The sequence below is a fragment of the Ochotona princeps genome, chromosome 7, assembly GCF_030435755.1.
Source record: "Ochotona princeps isolate mOchPri1 chromosome 7, mOchPri1.hap1, whole genome shotgun sequence".
NCBI classification, from domain to species: Eukaryota; Metazoa; Chordata; class Mammalia; order Lagomorpha; family Ochotonidae; genus Ochotona; species Ochotona princeps.
The window spans coordinates 60,594,040-60,606,103 of NC_080838.1; the positions used below are offsets into that span (position 1 = coordinate 60,594,040).

A 12,064-nucleotide genomic window follows, 5' to 3' on the forward strand; every position below is an offset into this window, starting at 1 on the left:
CTATTTCCTCTGTTGTTCCTTTGAGGACATCACCATGTGGAACCTTGTGGCCAGCCTGGCCTCACTCCTAAGAAGTCTCTCTCCAAGGTAAGTCAAAGGCCTCCTTCTTTCATCTTTCATCTTTCATCTCACCATCTAAATCACCAGCCTGTTTGTGTCTGGAACCAGTCTGATTTCATATTTAAATATTTGCACTTTGTTACATACATGTTTTAATAAGGCTGTATTGTGGTGAATTAATAGACTTTGCTAAATAAAACACACAGCATAGAGCCTTCACACAAAGAACCCAACATCCTTTAGGAAACATTCAGCTCCTAAGTGAGATAATGACTTAGATGATTTTATTGCTAAAGGGTTTTTAAATTATTATTATAAATATGCACAGTTCTTTCCACAGGAAGAGAAGAATGTTAGAATGGAATTGCTGTCCTGGGTTCATATTGGCCCAACTGTGACCTGAAAATGTTCAGTTTGTACTACTGGTGAAGGAAAAACAGTAGTGGCCAAAGAAATGTTTATTTGATCACAAAATAAATTAAACCTGGGAATGTTAATCATTTAAGTTTTAGCACAGGGGCTGACAGTATGGTATACTGGGTTGAGCTTCTGCCTGCAACACTGGCATCCCATCGTGGGTGCCAGTTTGTGTCCTGGCGGCTCTACTTCTGATGCAGCTTCCTACTTACAGCCTGGGAAAGCAGTGAAGAATGGCCCAAGGACTTGGGCCCTTGTACCCATGTGGGAGACCTGTAAGAATCAGCTATGTCCACCGAACCAGTGGATGGAAAATATCTTTCTTTCTGTCTCTCTCTTCTCTCTCTCTTTCTCTTCTCTTTTTTCTTTTTTTTCGTTTTTCTATTATTGTCTATGGATGATTTGATAAAACTATCATATTGCATAGCTAAACTTCATTTTATGTAATCCCTTTAAGTCACTTATATGTACAACTTTGGGGCTAAAATTTCTTTTTATTTTTTTTTTTTATGATTTTCGTAGTAGCATATAATGTACATCTCCAAAATGACGACGATTGGGTCTTTAAAGTGTGTAATTGTTTTACCTTTACATGTCCCACTTAACTTATTCTGAGCCTCACTGTAGAAATAGCTTTTCTATGTATTATAAAATGCAAATTGTCTTTACACATAAATGCATTGCTCTCTTAGTACCGTGAACATTTTTAGCAGCTCAACAGAACTTTGGACATGAACTTGATTTGGTAAACAGGGAGAAAATTAATTTAGTAACTAGAAGTTCAGAATTCCAACTTTGTCCTCACTGTGTTATCTCTTACTTGTAACTTGGTTTAATGAGTCCTTAAAATATCATGCCCCAGAAGAATATTAAGGCAGAAATGATTTAACACTGTGTGTGTCTGTGTATGTGTGCTGATTAAGCTGTAGCAATACTCACCATCCTCTGTTCAGAAGTCTTCAGTTTCACATGCAAAGAATTTTCATGTATTTCTCATATGACTCATACTATGTAAGCCTTATTTTTTAATGTCAGCATTTTGTTGAAACAGAAAAGGGTAGAGATTCTGTTAAATTAACATAAAAAACCTAGAAATCAAGACTTTTTATTGTTCCTGGCTGCAGTTAAAGTCTTAGAGGAGGACTCACAGTGTTCTGTCCTCCAATACTAGTATCTATATTACAATTCTAGGAAAAATAGAATCTTACAGCTCAAGAAGCTTTGTGACATCATTATATCACCACTGTTTGTGAAGTAGTAGTTCCATTACGTCTCTTTGTCCTTTTCAGCATAATAGAAACAGTCAAATCTTAAAAGCAAGCCACAGATTTGTTTGTGTGCAGTTAATTTTTCATTAATTTTTTCATTCTTCCTCAAATCATTTTCCTATAGGCCATACTTCATGAAGTGCTTTGCAATTCATCATTATAATAGAAAGTTACATTTTGTTCAGTATTATACTTATGAATTCATTGTCATTTTTTCTTAAATTTACATGAAATTTAAATTATATTTGAAAACCTGTATGCCTAACAGATTATCAGGTTTCTAAATCCAAGTCTCTGTTTAACATTCTCATAACACTGAAAATGATTATTTTTCCCCCTTTCCTCAACTTCTAAGCTTTTGCAATCCTATTAAACTTTTCTGGAGAGTCCCATAGAATATGCCTCAAATAAAAAATGTCTGCAGTTCAAAAAATCAAGAGACACTACATAGTATGTTTTTTTTTCAGCAGTGCCAAATTTACATTAGTAAGTGTTGTGGGAATTGCTGGAATAAAAAATACTGACATAATGTTGTTTCACTTAGAGTTTCCAGATGTATTTGAAGATGGAGAACCCCATATCTCTTATACATTGTATTACTCTGACATCTTAAGTTGAGAGATGTAAAATGGATGCTGTACTAAGGAGGGAGTGAAGACGGGCATTGTGCTCCTAATCCTGGAAGTTTGTGAAATAGTAATTTGATTATTTGCTTTGGGTTTATTTTAGGCTAATGGGGACGAAGTAACTGAAAATTTGTACCCTGAAGAAAAATGTTTTTTGAATCAGCCAGAGGATTCAACAAACTTGATTCTGTCCACAGGTAATTTTCCAGATAAGTCATCTTACTACTCTACATGCCTTAATAATGTAGATAACAAAGATATTGGGCATTTTCTTTTGCTTGTCTTGCTGCGTACTGAAGGTTTTAAAAGAACAATTATTGTCCAAAGAAATAAGAGAATGATGTAAAACTTACTGCATTGCTATACGAATGTCCAACATTCATTCTCATCTCTGAAACTAAAAATAACTTTTGGTGATTGAAAAGAGAACTGCTTTGTTTAATAGTATTTCTTATATTCTGTAAAGTGGCAATTCTTGGCTACCTAACAGTTTAGAAAATTTCTATTTGGACATTTTTGTGTGACCTGTTATATTCTTGATCTTTGTAATGCAACTTCTTCACTTCATGAACTAATAATTTGAGATTTATTAATATCTTGTGAAAGGATGTAACATCAGCAATGATTCTGGTTTGTTCTCTCTGAGTTGCATTTACATGGACTTTTGGCATAGCAGCTAGAGTAGGTCGCATAAGTGACCTAAACACGACTTGGTCACATAAGTGTGAACTACTTATCCAGCCGTCTCTGTTCTTCAAGGTCGATGCCTAAAAGTTTAAACGGACCTGGCATATTCTGCTTGACGCTTTCTCATGTCACTATTTTTAAACCCCATGTAAATTACTGTTTTCAAGAAGCTGATGTGCAGGAAGATGGCATTTATGATGACCCTCAAGAAGCTGAAGTTATCCAGTCTCTGCTGGATGTTGTGGATGAGGAAGCTCAGAATCTTTTAAACCAGAACAGTGCACCAGAAGACGCCTGTCTTCCAGGTAGATGACCCAGATGAATAAACTGGCACCGTAACGAGTACAAAGACATCTCTAGGGAACATTTTTTTGAGTAAATATGAAATACATCAACTTTTTCCCCTGTTTTTCATTTCCAAAATGAAAGAGGATTTTTAATCTTTTTTTGTACTTGTGAATGGGTTAGCTTATTAGTGAGATCTCAAAATGAATCATTATTATTATGGCTTTTCCTTTATTTGTTGATTGATTGGTTTGAAAAGCAAAATTACAGAGAGAGGGAGAGACAGATCTTTCATCCACTGGTTGCTGCCCAAAAGCCTGCAGTGGCTGGGCCAGGAGCCTGGAACTCTGTTGAAGTCTTCCATACGGTGGCAGGGATCCAACTACTACACCACATTCTGCTGCTTTCCAAAGGTGCGTTAGCAGCAAGCTGAATGGGAAGTAGAGCAGCCGGAACTCAACTGGGCACCCATATGGAATGTGGTGGCTTGACTGCTGTGCCGTAATGCTGGCCCCTGACTTTTACTTTTAGAAGGGTTAGTGTAAACATTTTCCTGTAGTTGATGCTACAGCATTCTTAGGACATTACAATTTAAGTAGAAGCGTTTAGCCAGAAATTTTAGGTTGATATATACCATGGCATTTATCCATAACATTTCTAGTGAGAACCCTGAAATTATTCATAAGTGTTCATCCATTTAACTGCCTGCTTTTGCAACCAAATGAAAACCTCTCCATTGCCTTGGTAGTTACATTCATTCCTCCTTGGCCTGTGTATTTTTTCTCCCAGGTATGTTGAAGGCGAATGAACAGTTGCCAGAAGACAGAGCTGAAGCTACAGACCAGGATGGGTCACCTTTGCCAGAGAATATTACTGAAGTAAGGGTGATAGTACATAAACTCATTAGAGTGACATGTTTTTAACACAGGGGTAAAATAATCTGTGTTTTACTGAAAAATTATCTTTGCTATGGGAACAGTGGAGGTGAATTTCACTTGTTGGATTGAAGTAGTATTCCTTTCTATGAAAGCAGCATTATTCATTTGCTCAAATTTTTAAAACAAACAAAAAAATTCATTTTCGCAAATATAGTGAAACTTGTCAAATTCCTATTTGAAATCTGCAAAGTTTGGATCTTCTGGGGCAACAAGCTAGGAAAAAGCATAAACAATGGATAAATTGTGTTTAGACTCTTAAAACTCTGCATCACCCTATTTGTTCAAATCTCATCCTGCTTAGTATACTAGAATAATTTTACTTCACTAGCCTACTTAGTCTTCAAAATTATCAGAAATATGCTGGCTTGAATTCTTAGCAATATTTACTGTGCAAATATAATCTCACACACATGAAATTATGTTCATTTAAAATTATAAATAATTCATATGTGAGTATGCAAGATATTTTATGGATGCTGAGTGTGTACTTCTTTAGCATTTACAGAGTTAGAGAGTAAAGGGGAGACAGATCTTTCATTCTCTGGTTCACTCCCCAAATGGCAACCGTGACTCCAGCTGGGGCAGGTCGAAGCCAGGAGTCTGAAATTCCATCAAGTTCTCCAGTGTGGGTAATCATCTTGGCCAGTCTTCTGATGCTGTCCTGGTGCGTTAGCAAGGAAGTTGGATAGGAAGAATAGCAGCCAGGAGCTGAACCAGTGTCCATGAAGATGCTGGTATCAAAGGCTTAGATTTAATCTCCTGTACCACAACGGCAAACCAGTAGGTACTGCTTAATCTATAAAAATGACTATGCAAATGTTGGATTTCTCAAAACATAGCATTCTCTGGTGTCCTTGCTTAAGATAAATTTTCACATTATCAAAATATTAATAATTAGGCTTCAAAGAGAAAAAGCAGTTTTCAGTATTTTAAGCTATAATGAGTTTCATTATGCTTCTGATAGTAGTCTTAACAACAGAAATTAGCATTCTCACACTTTCAGAGGCTAAAAGCCCAAGGCTTAAGATAGTCACTGGGCCGATTTCTAGCAAAGCCTCTCCGTGGCTTACAGAGGGCCACTTTCCACCATGTCCTCACATGGCCTTTCCTCTGTGTGCACAGCCTCCTGCCAGCTCTTTCTGCTCTTGTGAAGATATTAATCCTTTTAGATTAGGACATCACCCTTGTGACTTCATGTAACCTGAATCACCGCCTCTACAAGGTCTTGTCTACCCTGTGCATGTTACATTGCAGCTTAGGGCTTTAACGGTCAGTTAGGGGGGACATAATTCAGTCCACATAGAGTATTTGTTTAACCAGTTAGAACATATTACTAAATAAGATGTCATTCATAATAAGTTACAGAAAAATAAAAGCTTTAGACATAAATTCAAACTGTGTAAGACCTATATTCATGTTTTAAGAACTTAAAAACTTAGCATGAGAAGTATCAGAGAAAAAATATTTTCTCATTCTATGATAGAAAAACACAAAATCCAAATTCTCTCTAGCTGTACCCATAAGTTAAATGTATGAGTCCATAAAATATTTGAATGTTTTCTTATTTTAAAGTTCTAAAGTACATATGGAAATAGAAGAATGTGAAATTATGTATCTAAAACATAAAGTTATGGAAGAATATTTCAGCCATCTATTATGAAATATAATTTAACCTGCCGGTCAGATACAAATGTACCCTACAAACTTATTCATTGAGAATATACTATGCCTAAGGTCAGATATGTTTAGCTAGTCCAACCTTGGAAATACTAACTTAGCACTTCTTGAAGTGATAGAATAGACGACTGAATAGTGACTGCTACCAGACTGTTAGAAGCCCCTAGTTCTTTTTTTTTTAAAAGATTTATTTATTGTATTACAAAGTCAGATATACAGAGAGGAGGAGAGACAGAGAGGAAGATCTTCCGTCAGATGATTCACTCCCCAAGTGAGCCGCAACGGCCAGTGCGCGCCGATCCGAAGCCAGGAACCAGGAACCTCTTCCGGGTCTCCCATGCGGGCACAGGGTCCCAAAGTTTTGGGCCGTCCTCGACTGCCTTCCCAGGCCACAAGCAGGGAGCTGGATGGGAAGTGGAGCTGCCGGGATTAGAACTGGCGCCCATATGGGATCCCGGGGTGTTCAAGGCAAGGACTTTAGCCGCTAGGCCACGCCGCCGGGCCCGCCCCTAGTTCTTTTACCTTTATTTGTTTAAAGATTTATTAATTTTACCTTGAAAGTCAGAGTTACAGAGAGCAAAGGAGAGACAGAGTTCTTCCATCCCCTGGTTCACTCTCCAGATGACTGCAGTGACCAAAGCTGGGAACCAAGAGTTTCTTCCACATCTCCCATATGGGTGCAGAGGCCCTAGCATATGGGCCATCATCCATCCACTGCTTTCCCAGGCCAAAAGCAGGGAGCTGGATTGGAAGTGAAGTACCCAGGACACAAACTGGTGCCCATATGGGATGCCAGTGCCAGCAGGTGGAGGATTATCCTGTCACATCACAGCATCAGTCCATTTTACCTGTATTTCCAAACAGCCAGCCACAAATAGGGCTTCCTACCGCACCCTCTGTGTTAAAATAATTGGTTTGGGCAGCTTATAGAACTCAGAAAAATACTTAGATTTATTGGCTCATTATGAGGGCTATTACAAAGGATACACATGAAGAAATGCACAGGCTAAAGGATGGAAGAGAGGCGCAGACCTTCCATGCATTCTCAGGGTGCACCACCATCAATGCAGCTCTCCAGAGGCCCCCCAGACCCTGAGTTTTTGGGTGTTTATGGGGGCTTCATTGATACGAGACAGGAGGTAAAGCCTGCAAGGTCTGTCCAGAGTCTTTAGCATTTCATGTTAGACAGAACCGGACCAGATTCTTGTGGAGGTCAGAGGCCTGGTGTCCTGCTCTCTGAGTTCCCATGGCCTGCCTTTGGAAGGAACTATAAACTCCCAACTGTAGACAGACACCAAAAGATATACGTGTATTTCTCTCATATCACTTCTCCTTAGTGAAGTGTGTTAGGTTAGTGCCCGTTTTATTTGTGGATGGAAAGATGAGTGCCATTCATGCACATTATTGTAAACTATTATGTCAAGTTTTGAAACATCATTTAGCTGTTACTGAACTTGTCTGGCTCTGCTTTTGCTGGAGAGGACAGATTGAGAAGAGATATCAGGGTTTCTCTCCAAGGTTAGCTTGTATAGTCTAGAGGGCAGCCTGGAAAATACATACGTGTAAATAAGTTGATGCAGTTTTTTAAAAAGCTATGGTGGAGAAGTGTTCTGTTACATGTTTATATGGAGTCCAGGAGGAGCTGTAAAGAATAAGAAGCACCAATAAAGAACTTACTAAAATTGTCAAAACAGTCCCCTTCAGATTACTACAAGAAGAATAACTTGGGGCCAGTCGGTGAGGCAGGTTAAGTGACCACAGCTGCTTGTGGCACCAGCAAGCATCCCATTGTCAGAGTACCAGTTTGAGTCACAGCTACCCTGCTTTCTATCCAACTTCCTGTTGATGGGTCTGGGAAGGCAGCAAAAGATAACCTAAGAACTCAGCCCCCTGCTACTCATGTGGAAGACCAATGTAGGATTCCTTGCCGCTACCTTCAGCCTGGCCCAGACTTGGCTGGTACGGCCATTTGGGGTCTGAACCAGTGGATGAAGGATCTCTCACTTCTGTCTCTCCCTCTGTTTTATGCCACCTTTCAAACAAATGACTTTTTGAACCTGTTAAATAATTAAATCTAATTTTAAAAATTCGTTTAAAGAATGCATAAAATAATGAGAAGACCACACCTGTTCATCGTTTAGAAGGATTAATATCAAGAATATAAAAGAAACTCAAAAAACTCAAGAGCCAACCAGAGGTAGACATTGGTCACAGTGTTAGGACAGTGCTTAACATGCCGACATCCCATACCAGAACACCTAGGTTCGGATTTAGCTCTGCTTTTGATCCAGTGCTCCAACCATGCACACTCGTAGGCAATAGGTCATGGTTCAAGTATTTGTGTTCCTTCTACCTATGTGGGAGATCTGGTTTGAGTTTTGACTTCCTGGCTTCAGCCTGGCACAACCCCAGCTGGTTTTTTGTTGTCGTTTTTAAACAAAAGGATTGATATTTTTAAAATATTAATAATAATAATAATTTGTCTTTTTTTTCCACTTAGAGTTTGGAAATTCTTCCACAACACACAGTGTAGATTCCACACATTGTAAAAGTTCACAACATTTTCTTGAAACTTGTATCCCATAGTTTTCTAAACATTGTCCAGTTTATGGACAATTACTTTATTTTTGCAAATTTTACCACTTGGTAAAACAATGCTGCAATGAATATTCATATACAGATATAGAAAGAAAGAATGGCAGGGAAATGGAAATGTTAATTACTGTGACTGAATCAGTACATGTTGATATGTTCAAAAATCACATTATGCCATATAAGTATATAAACTTATTACATGTTAATAAACAATGTGTAAAACCCTTATAGTGTATAAAAATCAAAGTACTTTTAAATTTTTTTTATATATGGGTAGGGGCTAGCACCATGGTGTAGTAGGCTAAGCCTCCACCTATGATGCCGGCATGCCAGCATTCCATAAGGGCACCAGTTAATGTCCTGGCTGCTCCATTGCTGAGGCAGCTCTCTGCTTATGGCCTGGGAAAGCAGCAGCAGATGGCTCAAGTCTTTGGGAGACCTGGAGGAAACTCCTAGCTCCTGGCTTTGAATTGGTTCAGCTCTGGCTGTTACAGCCATTTGGGAAGTGAACTAGCAGATAGAAGCCCTCTCTCTCTGTGCCTCTCCTTTTCTCTGTAACTGTGCCTTTCAAATAAAAAATAATAATAAAACAGATCTTTTAAATCTGGGAAACAATCGCTTCTCGACCTTTTGGATAAGATCAAGTGTAAATATGGGAAACAGTAGAGTCTGCATAGAAGTAGTGAGAGTTATTAAAGCACCCAATAGGATTAGTCAAAGAAAATGATAGGTAAGATGAAGTAAAAACAAAAACCATACCACCGAGCTGATTTAGCAGAGGTGTGGGACGTTAGGGCACTAGATCGGTGCAAGGGTGATACCACATCCTATTTTGACAATGAAGGCTAAAGACAGGCAGGAGTTTGGTTCATAAAGTAACTTGTGTACTACCCCAAGAAATTTTGTCTCCCAATATCTTTGATCACCTGATTCTTCTGAGAGAGGCAGAAGCACTTTCCCAAAGGTCAGAAAAACCAGGATGGAAAAAAGATGTCTTCCACAGACATGCATCAGTACGTTTCCAGGGTCGATTCCAGTTCTAGTTTTTGGAAAGCTGTTTTTTAAACATATTAAAAAATTGCAAAACTTTTAGTGACTCCCTCCACTTGTATGATAATGATGCTTAACCTAGTGTAAGGTAGAGCTGGCCTTACGGGCAATGGTACAGTGCAGTCACAGAACCCATTCCTATGCGAGCCCTGCACTTCTGATAGAATGCAAGACTGTATAATCACCATCTCCAACTCCTTAGGTGTTTTTGTTGTTTTGTTTTGATTTGGTTTTGGTTTGGGGTGGCAGGAGGGATAGTGGTAAGATTTCAAATGCACAGTAATGTGCCTGGGAAAGCAACAGATGATGATCCAAATGCTTTAGCCCCTGCCCCCCAGAAAGGGCTGGGTGGAGTTGGACACTCTTGATTTCACCCTGACCTTGTCTGGCCATTGCAGCCATTTGGAGAGTGAAACAATAACTGGGAGATCTCTTTCTCCCTCTTTCTAACTTCCTTTCAAATAGAAAATAAGTTCTTTTTTAAAAAAGTACTTGAGGGTATTTTCAGGTTTTAAAACTCAAGTAGCATCAAAGAATATGCCTCCTGTGCATAGAATTATATAAGTGCTCATTCAGATTTTCATCTCAATTTCTAACTTACAAATTTCTGATTTGCTCAAAATCTTGGGCCACTGAAACTGCCTCAGGCACTATGTAGAGCCTGTTGATTAAATGTCATATGTGTCTTTGTAATATGAGAATAAGTAATAAGTGAAAAATCATAGAAAAAAAACATACTATAGTTTGCTTTCTCCAAAGGGCTAATTTATTTTTGTTTCTCTTCATTGTAGTCTACCAAAATTAATGGCTATGAGGAATACTGTGAAGAGAAAGTAGAAAGTGAAAGGTAAGCTCAATAAAGTTTTTTGCAATTAACATTGTAAAATAATTTTTTGTTTTGGTGAGGAGGCACGGTATATCAAGGAAAAATTGTATACATTATTGATCAACAAAGGTGATCAATATACATAAAATGTATTATACGTACTATATAATACATCTATATGTTTATATAGCAAATGTATTACCTGGTGATCAGATACTCAAAAATAGCTAGCTGTTTGCTTCTTCCTACAACAACATGTGAAGTATTGACTGAGAGAGGGCTACATATTATTAATGTAGAAATGCATGCATTTTTATTCCTGGTAATGAGAAATACATGAAAGAGAAGGTGTTGGTAAATAGCTGTCGCTTATGTTTTGCTGGACAGGGAGAGAGGAAGGTGAGAAGGATAATTAATGTGACCTTTTTGGGAGACAAAAACATTTATGTTTTAAACATAAATGTTTGCCTATCACTAATTCTTGTTTGCAGTGAGTTTTGTTGTAACATCTCAAAAGTCATGAAAAAAATAAAATCATGCGGGTGTTGCAATCAGAGTCATCAATAGCACTCCTTAAAGTTAAACAAAATGATGTATCTCATTGTGATAGGAGTCTTAGATCCAAAGAAACGTAATACATGTTCTTCAACATAGCAAGTTTATGTCTAAGAACCTTATTGCCATGTGTGTGCAAAGACATTTCTAAGTATGAACATTTTATGATATTACTTTCTATGAACAGTTGCAACATTTTTAGACTAGCAAATACCATTAAGAGAGACAATACACTGGAGTGTTAAGCAGCTGTTGAAGAGAATGATGGAACACCTCTGAAATCTGTTCTTGTAGACAGAGTACTGGCCTGTGAAGACATAACCAACCTCATGGGTGCAGCAGAGCTTACAAATTAAATGTTCATTATAAACCACAATGAAGTGAACAGAAGAACACGTGCACCATAAAAGCAGCATGATCGTTGCCTGGTAATTGACATTTGGAAAGCAACGTGAATGGTGTACACCAGTGTAGTCAGATCAGAGAATTCTGCTTCATGTAATTGAAGAGAGGAAAATCTATTCAATCTTCTGCATAACCTGTTTTCATTTCACTTCAGCACTAAGCACTCTTCTTACCTGATTTCTCTTTGCTGGCCAGCCATCCAATTTACCAGGGAATGGTGAAAATTTACTCTTTGTTTCATAACACTGAGACATAAAATGACTTTCTGGCCTCCAATTGTAGCAATGCTATGTTCATTAAAAGGTACTTATTCAAATAAATTAAGATAAATCCATGAAATGAGCTGGTTGATATAAGAAAAAAAGCAAATGAAAAATATGTCCCAGATCACTCATCATGTTGAAGGATGGAAATGAAGCCGCCACTTTCTGTATCTCCCCTGCTTTGGCCTAAGGTTTAAAGACTTGGAGTCTATTTGAAAATAAATTTAAAACTGCAATAAACTTTCTGTGCCTCTAACTGATTTATATCTACCAATAGATTTAAAGAATGTGGATTCATTGTTTTCTTTTTTAATTCAGATAACCTACTTTAAAATGCTATGATAGTTGTATGAAAATAAATTGTTTGGTGCCATAACAATTTAGCTTATGTGGGGGACAACACAAAGATGTT

The 12,064-nt window shown here is 37.9% G+C and overlaps 1 protein-coding gene across 1 annotated transcript in view; it reads left to right on the forward strand.

The window, feature by feature from the left end:
* PTPN13 (protein tyrosine phosphatase non-receptor type 13) overlaps positions 1–12,064 on the forward strand; it is a 188,933-nt gene that overhangs the window by 163,731 nt on the left and 13,138 nt on the right. Inside the window, exons 37-41 of the mRNA XM_058667102.1 lie at positions 26–87; positions 2,475–2,568; positions 3,226–3,363; positions 4,133–4,221; positions 10,395–10,450. Of these exons, the coding sequence (XP_058523085.1) occupies positions 26–87; positions 2,475–2,568; positions 3,226–3,363; positions 4,133–4,221; positions 10,395–10,450 (439 nt within the window). The remainder of the gene's footprint in view (positions 1–25; positions 88–2,474; positions 2,569–3,225; positions 3,364–4,132; positions 4,222–10,394; positions 10,451–12,064) is intronic.